This window comes from Muscardinus avellanarius (assembly GCF_963383645.1).
Source record: "Muscardinus avellanarius genome assembly, chromosome: X".
NCBI lineage: Eukaryota > Metazoa > Chordata > Mammalia > Rodentia > Gliridae > Muscardinus > Muscardinus avellanarius.
The window spans coordinates 101,640,057-101,659,230 of NC_137792.1; the positions used below are offsets into that span (position 1 = coordinate 101,640,057).

The 19,174-nt window shown below is 42.5% G+C and overlaps 1 protein-coding gene across 1 annotated transcript in view; it reads right to left on the reverse strand.

The window, feature by feature from the left end:
- FAM199X (family with sequence similarity 199, X-linked) overlaps positions 1 to 19,174 on the reverse strand; it is a gene marked incomplete at both ends in the record, with an annotated part of 57,125 nt that overhangs the window by 30,388 nt on the left and 7,563 nt on the right. The window contains one exon of the mRNA XM_080718707.1: positions 13,083 to 13,302. Within this exon, the coding sequence (XP_080574833.1) occupies positions 13,083 to 13,302 (220 nt within the window). The remainder of the gene's footprint in view (positions 1 to 13,082; positions 13,303 to 19,174) is intronic.

Sequence of the window (19,174 nt, forward strand, 5' to 3'; positions counted from 1 at the left end):
AACCGCGATCCTCCAGGTCTCAGCCTCCCGAATGCTGGGATTACAAGCGTGCGCCACTACGCCCGGCTAAGGTGCAGTTTTGCCAAGGTTCAGATTACACCTATCACACGACCCGGATCTGTAGTGACGGCATTTACAAAGAAATATCCCTTAAAGAAACTGGATATAAAGAACTCACAGAGCCAGATACAGAGGCACACACCTGGAATCCCAGTACTTGTGAGACTGAAACAGGAGGATCACAGGTTCATAGCCTGCCTCAGCAACTTAATGAGATCCTGTTTCAAAATAAAATAGGGTTTGATGCGTGGCAAGAGGTAGAATTCCCCTGGGTTCAAACCCCAGTACCATAAAAAAATTACAGAGAAAAAAAATATAATTACTTTAGAAAAAAATCATGGTATCTGGCATATTTAATATCCTTAATACCCCAATACAGCTAGGTCTAAGACCTAAATGAGTCATACAAATTAACAATAGATTATAGAAACCCGAACAGAGTTATCTCCCAAACTCTCAGGAACTTTACCAGCTATAGGATAAGTTTTCCATAAAATAACACAATAGAATGGAAGATCGTGTGTGGAAAATTGACACTTCAGATAAGTTCTTTGCAATCCCTATAAGATAGATAAAGCTAAGAATATGCAAGTTTTACATGGGAAGGCAAATATTAATTTGTAAAACCCCCACAAGTCTATTTATTTAGTGATACTGAGTGTGGAACCCAGAAGTCCTCTACCATTGAGCAGCACACCCCCAGCCCTTTTTATTTTAATTAATTAATTAATTAAATTTTTTTTTGCAGGACTGGAAATGGAACCTAGGGACATTGTGCCTCCGAGCTATACTTCCAGCCCTATTTTTTTTTTTTTAGTATTTTTAGTTTTGAAACTGGGTTTCACTGAGTTGCAAAGGACCTCGAAAAGTAGCTGAGGCTGTCTGGGAAGCCTGATCCTCCAGTCTCCGCCTCCCAAGTGCTGGGATTACAAGCGTGCACCACCATGCCCAGCTCTTATTTTAAATTTTGAAGCAGGCTCTGTCTGCTTCAAAATCAGAGGCTGGCATTCAACTTGAAATCCTATCTCACCCTCCCAAGTACTGATATTATGGGTGTAATTCGCAAGTCTATTTAAATAGTCCAGTAATAGCTTATTAAATATTTTCCTCCCAAAATAAAAAAGCAAATTATGACTCAGTGATCATATCTTACATAGATGATATAATGACAGGTAATAAGGGAAAATTAGGAGTGGAAAAGAAATAATTAATAGACAGAAAGTGGACCTTTATAAATGAGAGGAAAAAACAACAGAACCTGATCCTCTTTGTAAGCTTTTAGGAGTTACATGGTCATTAGATGGCAGAGAGATAAGGAAGACAAAATTATAGCAATTTTATGTTAATTAAAATTATGGCAAAATTATACAGACAAAATTATGGCAATAGGGACACCCACATGTAAACAAGAAACACAAAGGCTGATAGGACCATTTGGCTACTAGAGACAACACATACTCTATCTAAACATTATATTAAGACCTATATATCAGTGGGGCATGGTAGTATATGCCTGTAATCCCAGTACTTGGGAAGCTGAGACAGAAGGATCACAGGTTTGATTACAGCAACAGCGAGGCCCTCAGCGATTTAGCGAGGCCCTATTTCAAAATAAAATAGAGCTGGGGGTGTGTTCAAAGGCAGAATGCCCCTCGGTTCAATCCTCAGTACCATACACAAAAAAGACATATATATATACACACACATATACATATACATACATTTATATATAAAATAAAAATAAAGTCACAGATTTCACATGGGGAACAGAACAAAAGGTGCTACAAATATTAAAGGATTATGTTCATACCATCCCAAGTTACAGTACTTATGAGACACTACTGTACAAGTGAGAATAGAAAAATCATGAAGGTACAAGATTATGGCATGAAGCCATTATGGACTAAGGAGCCAACATGACAACATTTGGTTCCGGTAGGCTTTTAGATAACTAAATTTTCACATGCATCAAATAAATACACATTTTATAGAAAATACATTTGGATAACTCATGAGGCATCAAGAGATACAGTGCCTCTGACTGGTTAAGAGGCCTATTGTCATCAGATATATGATACCTTTGCTCCGTTTGAAGGCGCTAAGTCCCGAAGAGTTGGCAGGTATCCAAATTGGTCAAAAGCCAAAGCAGGGATGCTGACTTAAAAGAGTCAACCAGGGTCCCGCACAGAGGAGATATACAGGATGGTGATGGAGATTGTTATAGTTAGATATAAAATGTTCCCTCAAGCTCATTTATTAATATTCAGGGTTGATATAATTGAGTCTTGAGGGATGTAATCCTAGCAGTGGATAATGCCATTGTAATGGATTTACCTGAGTGGTACCCGGTAGGCCAGTAGGGTATGGCTGGAGGTGAGTCCCTGGGGGTGTGGTCTTGGGGATTATATTTGGTTCCTCCTCCGTCTGTGCGTGCATGCCCGCCTCTCTCTCTCTCTCTCTCTCTCTCTCTCTCTCTCTCTCTCTCTCTCTCTCTCTCTCTTTCTCAATCGCTTACTGTCTCCATGATGTCAGGAGCACGGTCCATGTGTTCTCTCTCTCAACTTCCTGTCGCCATGCCCTGAGATCCACGGTCCCTGACCTTACACGGACCGAATCCAAAACAGTTAAGAAAATAAATCTTTTTTTGCTCTAAGTTACGTGATCAGGTCTTTAGATTATGGCTGTGAGAATGCTGACTGGAATAGGAATGGACTTGGAATTCATCCCGAGAGCAGAGCCAACAAAGAAAAGTGGAGTCCTGCCTGGTCAGAGAGCCTCCATAACTAGCACCACAGATGCACATCCCTGTAAGAAATTCACTAACTAGAACCTTCGTATGATACACACTATCACTGGGATGTGATATCTTAACAGATCCGTCACCGAGATCCATCCAGACATCAATCTCTTCACCCTGTCATCACCACCAGCACCTTCTCCATCTATCCCAATCCATCGCATCTACTCTCAAGGAGCAGCTTACATCTCCCCCTATTGGACACTTCCTCCAGCAAAGACCACTTTGCCGAGTCAGATGACTCATCTTCCACAATGGAAGGGCACTGCTGGTTGTACAGACCAGATGTGGGCATCCCACCAGTATGACTCAGGCATGGTGGTGCATGCCTGTAATCCTAGTACTTGGGAGGCAGAGGCAGGGAGATTTCAGGACTCAGCAACTAAACATGACTCTCAGCAAACTAGCAAGACCCTGTTCCAAAACGAAACAAAACAAACAAAAAAAGGCCGAGGGCATAGCTGGGAGATATACTGGCCCTGGAGTCAATCCTCAGTAACACACACACAAAAACAAACACACACAAATAATAGTATGACCACAACACTAACAATACAACCTACACAAGCAAGAAACTTTCATCATATATGTGTGTGTGTGTGTGTGCGCGCGCGTGTGTGTGTGTATCCTTATTTTTAGCCATAAGAACACATACCTTTGGCATGTGGCTATTCCCAAAGGGAGGAAACATAACATCCACAACAACACACGTATACATTATCACCTGACAGGGGTCCCAAATTTTCCATTTTGGGGTACAGGAGTTGACCCCATGGCAAATCATTAAGACCCATGCAGCCTTGCAAAAGCAGACAGAAATTACACAACTCCAGATTAATTTTGTGAAGAACCAAATGCACACAAATTTTTCTCCAGCAGAGTCAGAATTCTACCAATCAGAGGTGGAACCCGGAGGGGATACAGAAACAGGAAGCTGTACCCGGCCTTCCCCAGCTTCCAGCTTCATGGTCTATGACATAAAGTCTGAGGGACATTTTCTTTATTTATGATTATTAAGTTTTTGGTGGTACTGGGGGTTGAACTCAGGGGCATTCTACCTCTGAGCTACAACCCCGGCCCTTTTTGTTTTGAAACAGGGTCTCACTAGATCACTGTCGACACACTGCTGTGGCTGTTTTGAATCTACAAGCCCCTTGTCTCCAGCATGTTGCCACCACACTTGGCTAAGAAATATTTTAAATCCAAACTCTAACAGCTGATATCTGCTCTCTACCTTTTCAAGCCTTCCTGAACTGCTGCATGGCTTTAACACTTTCTTAGCCTTTCTGTTACCCTCATAGATTACACAGGTCATTCTGTAAAGTATGCTGTGTGATTTGAGTGTTATGTGTATTAGAAATTAAGACTGGAGTAAACCAGGCATGGTGGCATATGCCTGTAATCCCAGTACTCAGGAGGCTGAGACAGAAGGATCGCAAGTTCAAGACCAGTCTCAGCAAATTAGCGAGGCCCTCTGAAACTTAGGGAGACCCTGTTTCAAAATAAATAATAAAATAGGGCTGGCTGGGGGTAAGAACGCCCCTGGGTTCAATCCCCAGTAACACACACACACACACACACACACACACACACACACACACACACAGAGGAATAAAAACCAGATGTAGTGACACATGCCTGTAATTCCAATTCCAGTATTTGGGAGGCCAAGATAGGAGGATCACAGATTCAAGACCAGCCTCAGAAATTTAGCAAACCTTGCAGGAACCTAGCGAGACTGTTTCAAAAACAAAAATAAAAATGGCTAGGGCTGGGCTGTAGATTGAAAGTAGAGTGCCGTCAGGTTCAATACCCAGTACCACATACACACAAAAAAATATTGCAATAAAAGAACTTGCAGCCAGGAATGGTGGTGCACACCTAGAATCCTAGTACTTGGGAAGCTGAGACAGGACGAGCACAGGTTCAAGGACAGTCTCAGCAACTACTAATACTCTCATCAACCTACCAAGAGGTGTGTAGCTCAGAGATAGAGTGTTCCCGGGTTCAATCCCCAGTGCCGAGAGAGAGAGAGAGAGAGAGAGAGACAGACAGACAGACAGACACAGAGAACGAACTTGCAATCGCCTTGGTCATGACACCAAGTGAACCATGATGAGAGTGGCGAAGTAGGGTATTTATTGTTACTCAACAAGTTCTAACATGGCAGAGAGACACAAACCTGTTCTATTGTTGATGACCTAGCCGCTAATGACAGGAGAGAATTAAAGCAGGCTCCTCCTAAAATTGACAAAACCCATCTAGATTTGACAACATCCTGGCAACTTGTTTTTCCGCATTTTCTCAGGGTGTGAATAAGGGCTGAAGAGCTGCCTCCCCCGGGGCCTCAGGATCCAAGGAAGTTGAAACTGACCAGTTCTCGGGCTTTCTAAATCTAAGTGAGTGTCTCTGCTGGCCATGGTAGCACACACCTGGAATCCCAGTATTTGGGAGACTGAGACAGGAAGATTGCAGGCTTGCGGACAGCCTCAGCAACTTAGCTAGACTCTGTTTCAAAACAGAAAAAGGGGTGCTTGGGAGGCGGAGACAGGAGGATCGCGCAGGTTTGAAGCCAGCCTCCCTGGCTTAAGAGACCCTGTTTCCAAATAAAAATATAAAAAATAGGTGTCTGAGAGTGTAGCCCGGAGATAGAAGGGTTTCCAGGAACCCCAGTACCACCAAACCAAACCAAACAAAACAAAACAGAAAAAGGGGCTTGGGTATAGCTCAGAGGCAGAATCTGCTCTGGGTTCAATCCTCAGAAACCACACCCAAGTAAATATATATAAATATATATATATAAATATAAATATATATAAATATATGTGCATTTCTTTTGCTCATTTAACAATTCTCTTATAAAACCTTCCCTTGCCCTTGAGTTCTACAAAGATGGAGACTTAAAACAAGAAAGTTTGCTCTCTCCTCCTTTGGAACTGGCTTTAAATAAAACCTCTTCTGCCAAGTTGACTCCAGGTCCTTGTGCAGCAGGCACACTGCCTCTTGCCCAGTGTGCTAACTGTTCTGCCCAGTAACAATAATGTACTTCAGGATAAAGCTGCTTAATGAGTGCCACCTGATATTTTTCATAATATCTGGTATATTCATATTAAAATCAGTAATTGTGACACAGAAGGAGAATTAAGCAGAATCTTATGAGTAAGCTCATTTCTGTAACAGCCGATGTGCCATTTCACATTCCACCTCTAGGTTCCGAGTGTGCCAGTTTGAATCTTTTAAGCTTTCTGCTCAACAATGGGGATAATTTCTAAAGTCCTAATACTCAACTATTTCTTTAATAATGAAAGGACTGAAAGCAAAGAAAACTATCAGCAAACCAAAATGCTCTGTCGCTCGCTACTTCCAAGGCTAGGATTCTGCACGACTCTAAGGTTAAAATCTTGCCTTTTGTCAAGAAGTTTGTATTTCCCTTTTCCAGAAAATCTACCAATCACTTTGGTAGTAACTGAAATATCTCATGTTAAAGAGATTTAAACAAATGCAGTTCACAATAGAGGGAAGATGAAGTCTTTAACTAGGGTTAGTGATTTTTACTCTATATTAATCCTAGCATAAATTTCTAATTATCCTCTTGGATAATTTAATGCTCATCATTGAAGTTCTACCAAAAAAAGAGATCATTTAGAACCTTTCAGCATATTTAAATGGCACATATCCATGGTAACAGAGTACTCATACCCCAAGAAGTGGAAAATGAGTTACCAAGGCAGGCCCACTTTTCGTTCCATGTTATAGCCACTAATCGCATTAAGAACAAGCAGTTAGGAATGGATCTCCACTTTAACCACTCATGAAATGAGAGAAGGCCAGCAATTAAAATTTTTAAAAGACTGCCAACTTTTAACATTTGGGACGATAGGCACACTAAATAATTCACATGAAATAAGCAAAAATATTTCTCAGAATCGCCAAGACTCTGATTATACTTTATTAAGAATCCTTGCTGACTGTGGTGGACCACACCTATAATCCCAGTACTTGGGAGGCTAAGACAAGAGGATCGCAAGTTCAAAGCCAGCCTAGGAATTTAGACCCTGTTCCAAACAACAACAACAACAACAACAACAACAAAAACAACAACAACAACAAAAACAGGGATGGGAGTGTAGCTCCAGGGTGGAATGCCCCTGAGTTCAATCCCTAGTACCACCATAAATAAATAAATGTACAAATAAAAATTTTAAAAGGGCTGGGGGTATAGCTTAAAGGTAGAGTACCTTTAGGTTTAATCCCCAGTGCCACACACAAAAATATAATTCTTTTTTTGTGGTACTGGGGATGGAACCCAGGGGCATTCTACCTCCACGCTACACCCCCCAGCCCTATTTTTTATTCTATTTATTTTGAAACAAAGTCTCACTGAACTGCAAAGGGCCTCATTAAGTAGCTGAGGCTGTCCACAAACTGCAATCTTCCTGTCTCAGCTTCTCAAGTGCTGAGATTACAACATGTACCACCACGCCTGGCAAAAATATAATTCTTGTAGTGTGATTTTAAATACAACATGTAGCCGGGCGTGGTGGCGCACGCTTGTAATCCCCGCGCTTGGAAGGCTGAGACAGGAGGATCTCACGGGTTCGAAGCCAGCCTCAGCTACTTAGTGAGGCTCTCAGCAACTTAGAGAGACCCTGTTTCTAAATAAAATACAAAAAAGGTCTGGGAGTATAGCCCGGAGGTAGAAAGCCTCTGGGTTCCACCCCCAGTACCACCAAAATAAATAAATAAATAAATAAATAAATAAATAAATAAATACAACACGTGCATTTATAAATGGAACACTAAGCTGGGCATGGCAGCACGTGCCTATAATTCCAATACTTGGGAGACTGAGACAAGAGGATCACAGGTTTGAGGACAACCTCAGAAAGTAGTGAGACTCTCATCAATCTAGAGAGACCCTGTTTCAAAAAATAAAAATAAAATAGGGCTGAGGCTTTAGCTTGCAGGTAGAATACACCTGGGTTCAATCCCAGCTACACCCCTCCTCCTCCTCCTCCTCCCCCTCCTCCTCCTCCTACTACTACTTACACTGCAATACTTGTACTGTAATAGTAATTACACTGTAATCCCAATACTTGGGAGGCTGAGACAGGAGAATGGCAGGTTGGAGAACTGTCTTGGCAAGAAATGAGACTCTCATAAACCTAGTGAGACCCTATTTCAAAATAAAAATAAAACAGGGTGAGATTCTGTTTCAAGATAAAATAAAATAGGGCTGGGAGGGTAGCTCAGAGGTAGAATGCCCCTGAGTTCAATCTCCAGTACCCCCTCAAAAAAAGAACTCTTACAACTATAAAGATAACACAATTTAAAAATGGACAAAAGACTTAGATGTTTCTTCATATTATTTTTATAGTACTGGGTACTGAAAGCATAGGCATACCCTTCAGGCTGCATCCCCAGCCCTAATTTATTTTTTATTTTGAAACAGGGTGTCACTAAATTGTTGAGGGCCTCACTAAATTGCTGAGGCTGGACTCAAACCTGAGATCCTCCTGTCTCAGTATCCCAAAAGCTGGGATTGTAGGAGTGCACCACCATGCCCAACAATAGATGTTTCTTCAAAAAAGACATGCATCCGGGCGTGGTGGCGCACGCTTGTAATCCCAGCATTCGGGAGGTGGAGACCAGAGGATCTCAGTTCACGGACAGCCTCAGCTACTCAGCGAGGCTCTTTGCAACTCAGTAAGACCTGTTTCGAAAATAAAAGACTAAAAAAAAAATCTAGGGCTGGGGGTGTAGCTTGGAGGTACAATGCCCCTGGGTTCCATCCTCAGTACCACACAAAAAATATATGCAAATCCCCATGAAGCACATGAAAAAAAGATGTTCAACATCATTACTCATTAGAGAAATGCAAACCAAAATCCCCAAGAAGCCGGGCGTGGTGGCACACGCTGGTAATCCCAGCGCTTGGGAGGCTGAGACAGGAGGGTCGCACAGGTTCAAAGCCAACCTCAGCTACTGAGTGAGGCTCTCAGCAACTTAGTGACACCCTGTTTCCAAATAAAGTATAAAAAAGGTCTGGAAAAGCCCCTGGGTTCCACCCCCAGTACCACACACACACACACACACACACACACACACACACACACAATAAAACCTCAAGGAGATACTGCTTCACACCCATTAGGATAGCTAAAGCCAAAAATATTGACAATACCAAGGACAGAGAAGGTATGGAGAAATCGCAACTTTCATACATGGCTGCTGGAAATGCAAAATAGTGCGGCAGCCCTGGCAAACATGATTTCTCAGAAAGTTCAACAGAGTCATCATAGCAACCAGCAATTCCGTTTCTAGAATATATCCAAGAGAAATATATAATCCATGTAAAAACTTGTACCCGGATGTTCATAGCACTGTCATTCATAGTCCAAAAGTGGAAATCTCACAAATGTCAATGGGCTGACGAATGAGTAAACGAGCGTGGTATTAAGCCACGCAACGGAATATGATTTAGCCACAGAGAAAAATGAGGTTCCTCTATGCTATGAGTCAGATGAACCTTCGAAACACTATGCCAAGTAAAAGAAGCCAGAAATAGCTGGGGCACAGTGGCACAGGCCTGCAGTCCCAACTACTCAAGAGGCTAAGGTAGGATGATCACAAGTTCAAGGCCAGCCTGGGTAACTTAGGGAGACCTTGTCTCAAACTTTAAACAAAGAGACGAGGGTATAGCTTACTGGGAGAGCACTTGCCTAACATGTGCAGGCAAATATAAACAAAAAAAGGCTAACATGTGCAGGCAAATATAAACAAAAAAAGGAAGCCGGTGTGGTGGTGCACACTTATAATCCCAGTACTTGGAAGGCTGAGACAGGAGAATTGCAGGTTCAAACTCAGCCTCGACAACTTAGCAAGGCCCTCAGCAACTTAGTGAAAGCCTGTTTCCAAATAAGAAATAAAATCAAGCCGAGGATGTAGCTCAGAGGTAGAATGCCCCTGGGTTCAATCCCCAGTGCCACACACACAAAATAAAATAAAATAAATAATAAAAAGGGCTGGGGTGGGTCTCAGAGGTAGAATACCTCCTAGGTTCAATCCCCAGTACCAAAATATAAAAATAAAAACAATTTAAAAATGATGCAAGCCGGGCGTGGTGGCGCACATTTGTAATCCCAGCATCCGGGAGGCTGAGACCGGAGGATCACGGTTCGCGGACAGCCTCAGCTACTTAGCAAGGCCCCTTGCAACTCAGTGAGACCTTGTTTCAAAATAAAGAATAAAAAATAGGACTGGGGGGGGGTGTGGCTCGGAAGTAGAATCCCCTTGGGTTCAATCCCCAGACGCACCACAAAAATGATGCAGCTATGAAAAAAAATTTGTTGAAAAAAGCGTTAAGACCAAGCAATAGATGAAATATAATTCTATCTGTACAGACAAACCTATTATACGTGTATCAACTTTTTTGCAGTACTGGGAAATTGAACCCAGTGGCATTCTACCTTTGAGCTACATTTCAGCCCTTTTCATTTTGAAACAAGATCTCACTAAGGTGCTAAGGGTCTTGGTAACTCGCTGAGGTTGGCCTCGAACCTGTGATCCTCTTGTCTCCACCTCATAAGTACTAGGATTACAGGCATGTGCCATCATATCTGTAAGAACTCAACAGTGACTCCTCATTTGGAATATGACTTCAAGTATTTAGTTTTTATTTATTTATTTTTTGTGCGGTACTAGGAATTGAACCCAGGAGCATTCTACATCTGAGTTACACTCACAGCCCGTTTATTTAGTTTTTATTTGGAAACAGGGTCTCACTAGATTGATGAGGGTCTCACTAAGTGGCCGAGGCTGACCATGAACCTGTGATCCTCCTGTTTCAGCATCCCAAGCATTGGGATTACACTTGTGTGTCGCCATGCCTGACCTCAAATGTTGAGATAGCTTTCAAACATAGTAGGCATTCAAATTTTATTCAAAGTAGTGAATAAAAACGTTTGTTGTAGGCAAGAATAATCCTTTAAATGTTACTGTCTTCTACAATCAGAAACTAGATGTCGCAGTAACACACTCTACATCTTCTGACAGAATGTACTCATTATAAGGTAGCATTTTTAAACAGTTCGCCACAAAGCCAGTCTACATGGCAGATATGCCACGAGAAGACAAACATATCAAGTGAAAAACATCCCTACATATAAAGGGAATACAAGATGAGAATTATATTCCACTTCTGAGAAAGGAACCCAAATTGTGTATTTATGGTAATAATGGTTTATGGTGCAAGATACATAAGGTTACCCTGATGTACAGATATTTGTTCCATGAGGACACAACAGTTTACTTATTATAAAGTAGAAAGAAGAGATACTTGAGGTCGTACATAGAAAAGTACATTATTCTATAAATGAAAACCTAAAAAAGGGTATCTGTAGCAGCAGAAGCCCATAAGGCACTTAAGCAAAAGCAAAGAATAACATTCCATGTAATTTTGTATATTTTTATTTTTTATTTTTTAAAGGCATGCTTCTTTGTTTGTTTGTTTATTTATTGCAGTACTGGGGACGGAATTCAGGGGCATTCTACCTCAGAGCTACACCCCCAGCTTTATTTTTTATTCTTTATTTTTGAAACAGGGTCTTACTGAATTGCAAATGGCCTCACTAAGTAGCTGAGGCGGGCCGCGAACCCGATCCTCCTGGTCTCAGCCTCCCAAATGCTGGTTTTACAAGTGTGCACCACCACATCCGGCTTCTTTATATTTTTAGTGTGTGTGTGTGTGTGTGTGTGTGTGTGTGTGTGTGTGTATGCTAATGAGGATCGAACTGGTCCATTCTACCTCTGAGATACACTTCCAGCCCTATTTTAATTTTATTTTGAAATAAGGTCTCACTAAGTTGCTGAGGCTGGTCTCAAATCTGCAATCCTCCTGTCTCAGTCTCCCAAGTACTGGGATTACAAGCATAAGCCACCACACCTGACTTTGTTTTTATTTTTTTGGAAACAGGGTTTGGCAAGGATGCTGAAAGTCTCACTACATCACTGACACTGGTCTTAAATTTGGCATCTTCTTGTCTCAGTCTCCCAAATTCTTGGATAACAGGCACGTGCCATCACATCAAGTTTTTAATTTTTTTTGAAACAAGGTCTAAATTGTGAGGCTGGCCTCAAACCTGCAATCCTGTCTCCATCTCCCAAATACTGGGATTACAGGCAAAGTAATTCTTACCCTTAAAACATGTCACAAAATCTCCAGGTCAGCCGGGCATGGTGGCACATGCTTGTAATGCCAGTACTTGAGAGGCTGAGACAGGAGGGGACCCTGCTTCAAAAATAAAAAATAAAAACATAGGGCTGGGGGTGTAGCTCAGAGGTAAAATGCCCCTGGGTTCAATCCACAGCACTGCAACAAACAAACAAACAAACAAAAAACCTCTCCAGGTCTAGTGATACTAGAGATACTATTCGACTCTCATTTATCTGAAGTCTCTTTTGTACCTTTTATATCTCAGTTTATTTCTAGTTTCCAGGAGAAAACATACAACCTTTGACCCTTGACTCTCTGAGACTGGCCAATCTCACTCAGCATAACAGTCTCTAGCCCCATCCATTTTCCTGCAAATGACACAATTTCGCTCTTCTTTATGGCTGAGTAACATTCCATTGTATGTATACACCACATTTTTTTTTTTTGCGGGTTTGGGGGTGGAACCCAGGGGCATTTGACCTCCAAGCTACAGCCCCTGCCCTATTTGTTATTCTTTATTATTATTATTATTATTATTATTATTATTATTATTGGTAGTACTGGGGTTCCTGGAAGCCCTTCTATATCCGGGCTACACTCCCAGACCTATTTTTTTTTTTTTTTTAGTTTTGGAAACAGGGTCTCTTAAGCCAGCGCGGCTGGCTTCGAACCCGTGCGATCCTCCCGTCTCTGCCTCCCAAGCGCGGGGATTACAAGCGTGCGCCACCACGCCCGGCTTTTATTCTTTATTTTGAAACCGGGTCTCACTGAGTTGCAGACGGCCTCACTAAGTAGCTGAGGCTGTCCGCGAACCGCGATCCTCCGGTCTCAGCCTCCCGAATGCTGGGATTACAAGCGTGCGCCACCACGCCCGGCTACACCACATCTTCTTTCTCCATTCTTCTGTTGATGGACACCAGGTTCATGGTAGAGATGAAAATATCAAAAGTGATATTATACTTGTGCTTAGGGAGCAATAATGTCAGGTGAAGGGGAAAATAAAAACCCTACCTGCCATTCAAACTCACTGTCTGACCAATCCCAGTACGTGCTGATGGAAGAAGAGACATCACTGCAGACGCTGCCCTCGGGGAATAAATCGAAAGAAGTGAAGTCTTGATCATCTAACAGCGAGTAGCAGTCATCCTGATCGCCCACAGAAACCGAGGAGAACAGCTCCTCGCTGCACTCTGAGCTGGCGACGCTCGTTCCACACGACGTGAGGTTCCACCTTCGGAAACACAAAGCAGCGCAAATCACAGCAGGAACTGCAGAATCCCCAGGACTGGAAGATACCCACGGGACACATTTACGTGTATTAGGGTATGATGATGGTGTGGTCATTTTACATTGCTACGTTACAATTATGCATCGTAAGGCCGGGCGTGGTGGCGCACGCTTGTAATCCCCGCGCTTGGGAGGCGGAGACAGGAGGATCGCGTAGGTTCGAAGCCAGCCTCGCTGGCTTAAGAGACCCTGTTTCCAAAAATAAAAAAAATAGGTCTGGGAGTGTAGCCCGGAGATAGAAGGGTTTCCAGGAACCCCAGTACCACCAAAAAAAAAAAAAATTATGCATCGTAGTGAAGTCCAAAGCAATGTAAACATACCGGTACACTTGGTGTGTTTCCCTCGTATTCCGCCAGGCTCTCCCTCTTGCCCCCCTTACATGTTAGTGAGATTGGTGTTGATACCTTCATGGATGGACATGGCTTTGTATGAGAACTGCTTCCTTCCCCAAGCCTTCCTTTTCCCCTCCTGACCCGCATCCCCCAATCCCCTTCTGCTATTCTACTGGGCTCTCTTCCCATTTATCTGAAGTCCCTTCTGTTTTCTATTTTCTGTCTAGCTTCCTCATATCAGAAGAAACACAAGACCCTTGTCTTTCTGAGCCTGGCTGACCTCACTTAACATGATGTTCTCTAGTCCCATCCATTTTCCTGCAAAGGACATAATTTTGTTCCTTTCTGGTGGCTGAGTCAAATTCCATTGTGTGTCCATACCACATATTCTTTTTGGTACTGGGGATTGAACTCAGGGGCGTTCTACCTCGATGCCACACCTAAATCTTATTTTTTGGAACAGGGTCTTGCTAAATTGCTAAGAATCTGACATCCTAGCTCAGCCTCCCAAGTACTGGGATTACAGGTGTGCACCACCATGCCTGGCTGTGACCGTTTTTAAAAAAGATTTTAGGCTTTCTCCCTCTTGAGATGGCCCACATTCTCCCTTGAATGTGTATCCCCCACCTTCCTAAATAAACCTCTGTCTTTACCTCTGACCGGCTTGTGCTTAAAAGACTTAGAATCACCAATCCTTTCCTTCCCCTGGCATCCCCGTCAGCCAATGGCGTGTACAGATTGTGTGACTACTACGCTCCCACCCATGGCGTTCAGCACAGGAACCTCACACTGAAAATAAAATGCCCAGCAGTTTTCAGCCACATTGTTCTTGCCCACTGGTGGCAGGATCCCTTTTTGCAAAAAGCAAACTTGCCTTGCCAAGCCAAAAATACATTAAAAAACTAAAAAATATTTTACCTTTTAAGAAATATACTAGGATTCCAGGTTTGTGGCTAGCCTCTGCAACTTAGCAAAGCCTTTTGCAATTTAATGAGCTTCCGTTTCAAAATAAAAAAATAGGTCTGGAGTTGTAGCTTGGAGGTAAAATTGTTCCTAGGTTCAATCCCCAGTACTGAAAAAAGGAAGAGGGGAAAAAAGAAATACCAAGCAAAATAATATTAGTGTGAGCTGGGCGTGGTGGTGCACGCTTGTAATCCCAGCATTTGGGAGGCTGAGACCGGAGGATCGCAGTTCGTGGACAGCCTCAGCTACTTAGTGAGGCCCTTTGCAACTTAGTGGGACCCTGTTTCAAAATAAAGAATAAAAAATAGGGCTGGAGGTCTAGCTCCGAAGTAGAATACCCCTGGGTTCCATTTCCAGTACCACCAAAAATATGTTTGTGTGTGTGTGTGTGTGTGTGTGTGTGTGCATCTATTATAAATGAGATAAAAATTAATTTTGAGTAAAAAATATACTAAAATATTTATGAATAAAATCTCTGCGATTTGTCTCAAATTATAAGGAAGGTAGATAAAGCGGGATGCCATATGTGAAAAATTGAATGAAGCTAGGTAATGGGTATAGAAGCACTCTTTTGAAAAATAAATATATGACAATTTTATAATAAAACAATTTTTTTGTGGTACTGGGGGTGAAACCCAGGGGCTTTTCTACCTCCGGGCTACACTCCCAGACCTTTTTTTTAAATATTTTATTTGGAAACAGGGTCTCACTCAGTTGCCGAGAGGCTCACTAAGTAGCCGAGGCTGGCTTCGAACCCGCGCGATCCTCCTGTCTCAGCCTCCCAAGCGCGGGGATTACAAGCGTGCGCCACCACGCCCGGCTCAATGTTTTCATTATTGATTTTGTGAGTTCTTTATACATTAACGATATTAACATGTATTTTTACAGTATTTGTTACAGGAGCTTAGGGTCATTTTTTTGGTAAATTCCTGAAATCTATCGATCTGGGTTCTGGGGAAAATTTCCACTAGTTTTATGCTACTAATGAGACGACTTTCATTGCTTTCAAAGAAGCATAGAAAATTAATCCTTTCATAATTCTGATACTAATAAGCTACTGAAACAATGACTTCCTGAAGAAAAGCCTATTATTTACCTATTATTAGGCTGTAACCCATCCTTCATTAAATTCAGGGGTTTTTTGAGTTGTGTATTTAATTTTTTAACTTCTTTATTTTTACGGCTAATATTAAATTCAGATGTTCGTGACTTACAAAATTTAGGCCACTTAAAAATGTTTATGGTATTTTCCCTTTGAATTGAGAGCATAATTCTTTTTATCGAACCCAAGGGCACATTACCTCCAAGCTATCACACCCCCAGCCCTTTTTATTTTTTATTTTCTTTCTTTTTTTGTGTGTGTAGTGCTGGGGGTTGAACCCAGGGGCATTCTACCTCTGAACTATACCTTCTCACCCATTTTTATTTATTTATTTATTTTATTCTTTTTTTTGCCGTACTGGGGACGGAACCCAGGGACATTCTATCTCCGAGCTATTCCCCCAGCCCTATTTATTATACTGTATTTTGAAACATTTCACTGAGTTGCAAAGGGCCTCAGTAAGTAGTAGCCGAGGCTGTCAGTGGACCACGATCCTCCTGTCTCAGCCTCCTAAATGCTGGGATTGCAAGTGTGAGCCACCATGCCCGGCTCCCTATTTTATTTTTTATTTGGAAACAGGATCTTACTAAATAGATGTGAGTCTCAGTGAGTTACGGAGGCTGGCCTCAAGCCTGCTATCCTCCTGTCTCAGCCTCTTAAGTACTGGGGTTGCAGGTATGCACCACCATGGCCAGCTTTTATTTTTTATTTTCAAACAGGGTCCTGCTAAGTTGCTGAGGGTTTCACTAAATTGATTGAAGATGACCTTGATCCTGTGGCCTTCATGTTTCAGCTTTCCAAGTACTGGGATTACAGGCAGACACCACAGGGTGGCGCCCAACTAAAGGAAGAAGAATTTAAAGTCCTATCAATGTACACAAGTACAGGCGCTCAAAACGATTATAGTTCAGTAAATATAAAGCAAATGTCAGTACATTTTTATAAGTGTACAATTTACTTAAGCCGGCCATGGTGGCGCACGCCTGTAATCCCAGTACTTGGGAGGCTGAGACAGGAGGCTCACAGGTTCTCGGCCAGCCTCCGCAAGTAATGAGACTCTCATCAATCTAGTAAGACCCTGTTCCAAAAAAAAATTAAATACCAAGATGTCCATCAACAGATGAATGGATTACAAAACTGTGTAATAGGTACACAGTGGAATTTTACTCAGCCATAAAAAACCCCACACAATTGTAGCATCTGCAGGGAAATGGATGGATCTTGAGGACATTATGCTAAGTGAGATTAGTCAGTCGGAAAAGTAAGAAATCAGATGCTTTCCCTAATAGGCAAAAGCTAAGGTGAAAGGGGTCATAGGAGGAACTCCAGGTGGAAAAGGAGATCCTATAGAGGAGCAAATAAGGCAACCTAACTGTGGGGATGGGAGGGGGGAAGAAAGAAACTCTTTAAAGCGCACGATGTACTAATTCATATCACAGTCACCCACTAAGCCAAGCATGGGAGGGAGGGATGGGGAGGGAGTGAGGTGGGGGCTGGGTGGGGGCTGGCTGGGTGATGTGTGCATTTATGTCTACACAAGTTTTTTTTTTACCCCATTATGATGTATAAATACAATGCACCAATAAAAATTAAAAATAAATAAATAAAATAGGGCTGGGGTGTAGCTAAGAGGTAGAATGCCCCTGGGTTCAATCACAACCACAAAATATAAATAAAATTCACTTAAGTATTCTAGAATATTTTGTAAGAGTCTTATCATGTGTTTTCTAGGTGGGCAGTATCCTCATTTTATTTTAATTAACAGACCTAGTAGAATGAAGCAAACTGAGCTGGGCATGGTGGTGCACCCTTGTAATCCCAGTACTTGAGAGGCTGAGACAGGAGGATCACAGGTTTGAGGCCAGCCTCGGCAACTTAGTGAGAGATTGGTTAAAAATAAAAAAGAAATAAAAATAGGGCGGGGAGTGTAGCTCAGAGGTAGAATGCCCCTGGGTTCAATCCCCAGTAACACACACACACACACACACACACACACACACACACACACACACACACACAAGGATTCACCAAATTATCTAGGTCTTGCAATGAAAGCTCACAATAGCAAGCCTAAGGCCAGGCCTGGACCCGGTCTCCCATAGCTCCATCATGTTCCGAGGAAGCCGCTCTTTCTCTTATATCTTCAAATTGCACATGACAACCGGGCGTGGTGGCGCACGCTTGTAATCCCCGCGCTTGGGAGGCTGAGACAGGAGGATCACACAGGTTCGAAGCCAGCCTCAGCTACTTAGTGAGGCTCTCAGCAACTTAGTGAGACCCTGTTTCCAAATAAAGTATAAAAAAATAGGTCTGGGAGTATAGCCTGGAGGTAGACAGCCTCTGGGTTCCACCCCCAGTACCACCAAAAAAAATAAAATAAAACAAATTGCACATGACTCCCTGCACCCTTTACTCAAACTCAATCAACAACACATTTAGTCAGTGTCCCCTATATGCCAAATGCTACGTTCAGTACTAGGAAAAGCTGTTAGAGACTCGTATATATGTGTGTGTGGCGGGGACATGACTGGAGATTGAACCTAGGGCATTCTACATTCTACCTCTGAGCTACACTCCCAGCCCTATTTTATTTTTATTTTGAAACAGGGTCTAAGTTGTCCAAGGCCTCACTAAATTGCAGAGGCTGGCCTCGAACCTGCGATTCTCCTGTCTCAGCTTACAAGTACTGAGGTCACAAGTTGTACTACCACACCCAGCTAACCCCACCCCCCCCCTTTTTTGCAATACAGGGTCTCACTAAGTTGCGGAGGACCTCACTAAGTAGCTGAGGCTGGCCGCGAACTGTGATCCTCCAGTCTCAGCCTCCTCAACATAGTGAGATCCTGTTTCAAAACAAACAATAAAAAATAGTGCAGGGGTGTAGCTTGGAGGACAAATGCCCCTGGGTTCCATCCCCAGACCCGCAAAAAAAAAGCAGTGTTATCACTCAGCTTTTCAGATTCATGACTATATATCAAAGTTTTAGACATTCTCAAAAGTCACTGCTTATTTTTTTTTTATCATCAGTAGCATCTAAACTAAGCTCAAAGTTGAAACAAAAATATTTACTGTTAAGCAGGGCATGGTGGCGCATGCTTGTGATCCCAGCATTTGAGAGGTGAGACAGGAGGATTGCAGTTCACAAACCTCAGTTACTTGGCGAGGCCCTTTGCAACTCAGTAAGACCCTGTTTCAAAATAAAGAATAAAAAAAGGCCAGGTATGGTGGCGCACGCTTATAATCCCAGCATTCAGGAGGCTGTAACAGGAGGATTGCAGTTCACAGACTGCCTCAGCTATTCCCTGAGGCCCTTTGCAATGCAGTGAGACCTTGTTTCAAAATAAAGAATAAGTCAGGCGTGGTGGAGCTTGTAATCTCAGCCTCCCAAGCACTGGGATTACAAGCATGCGCCACCACGC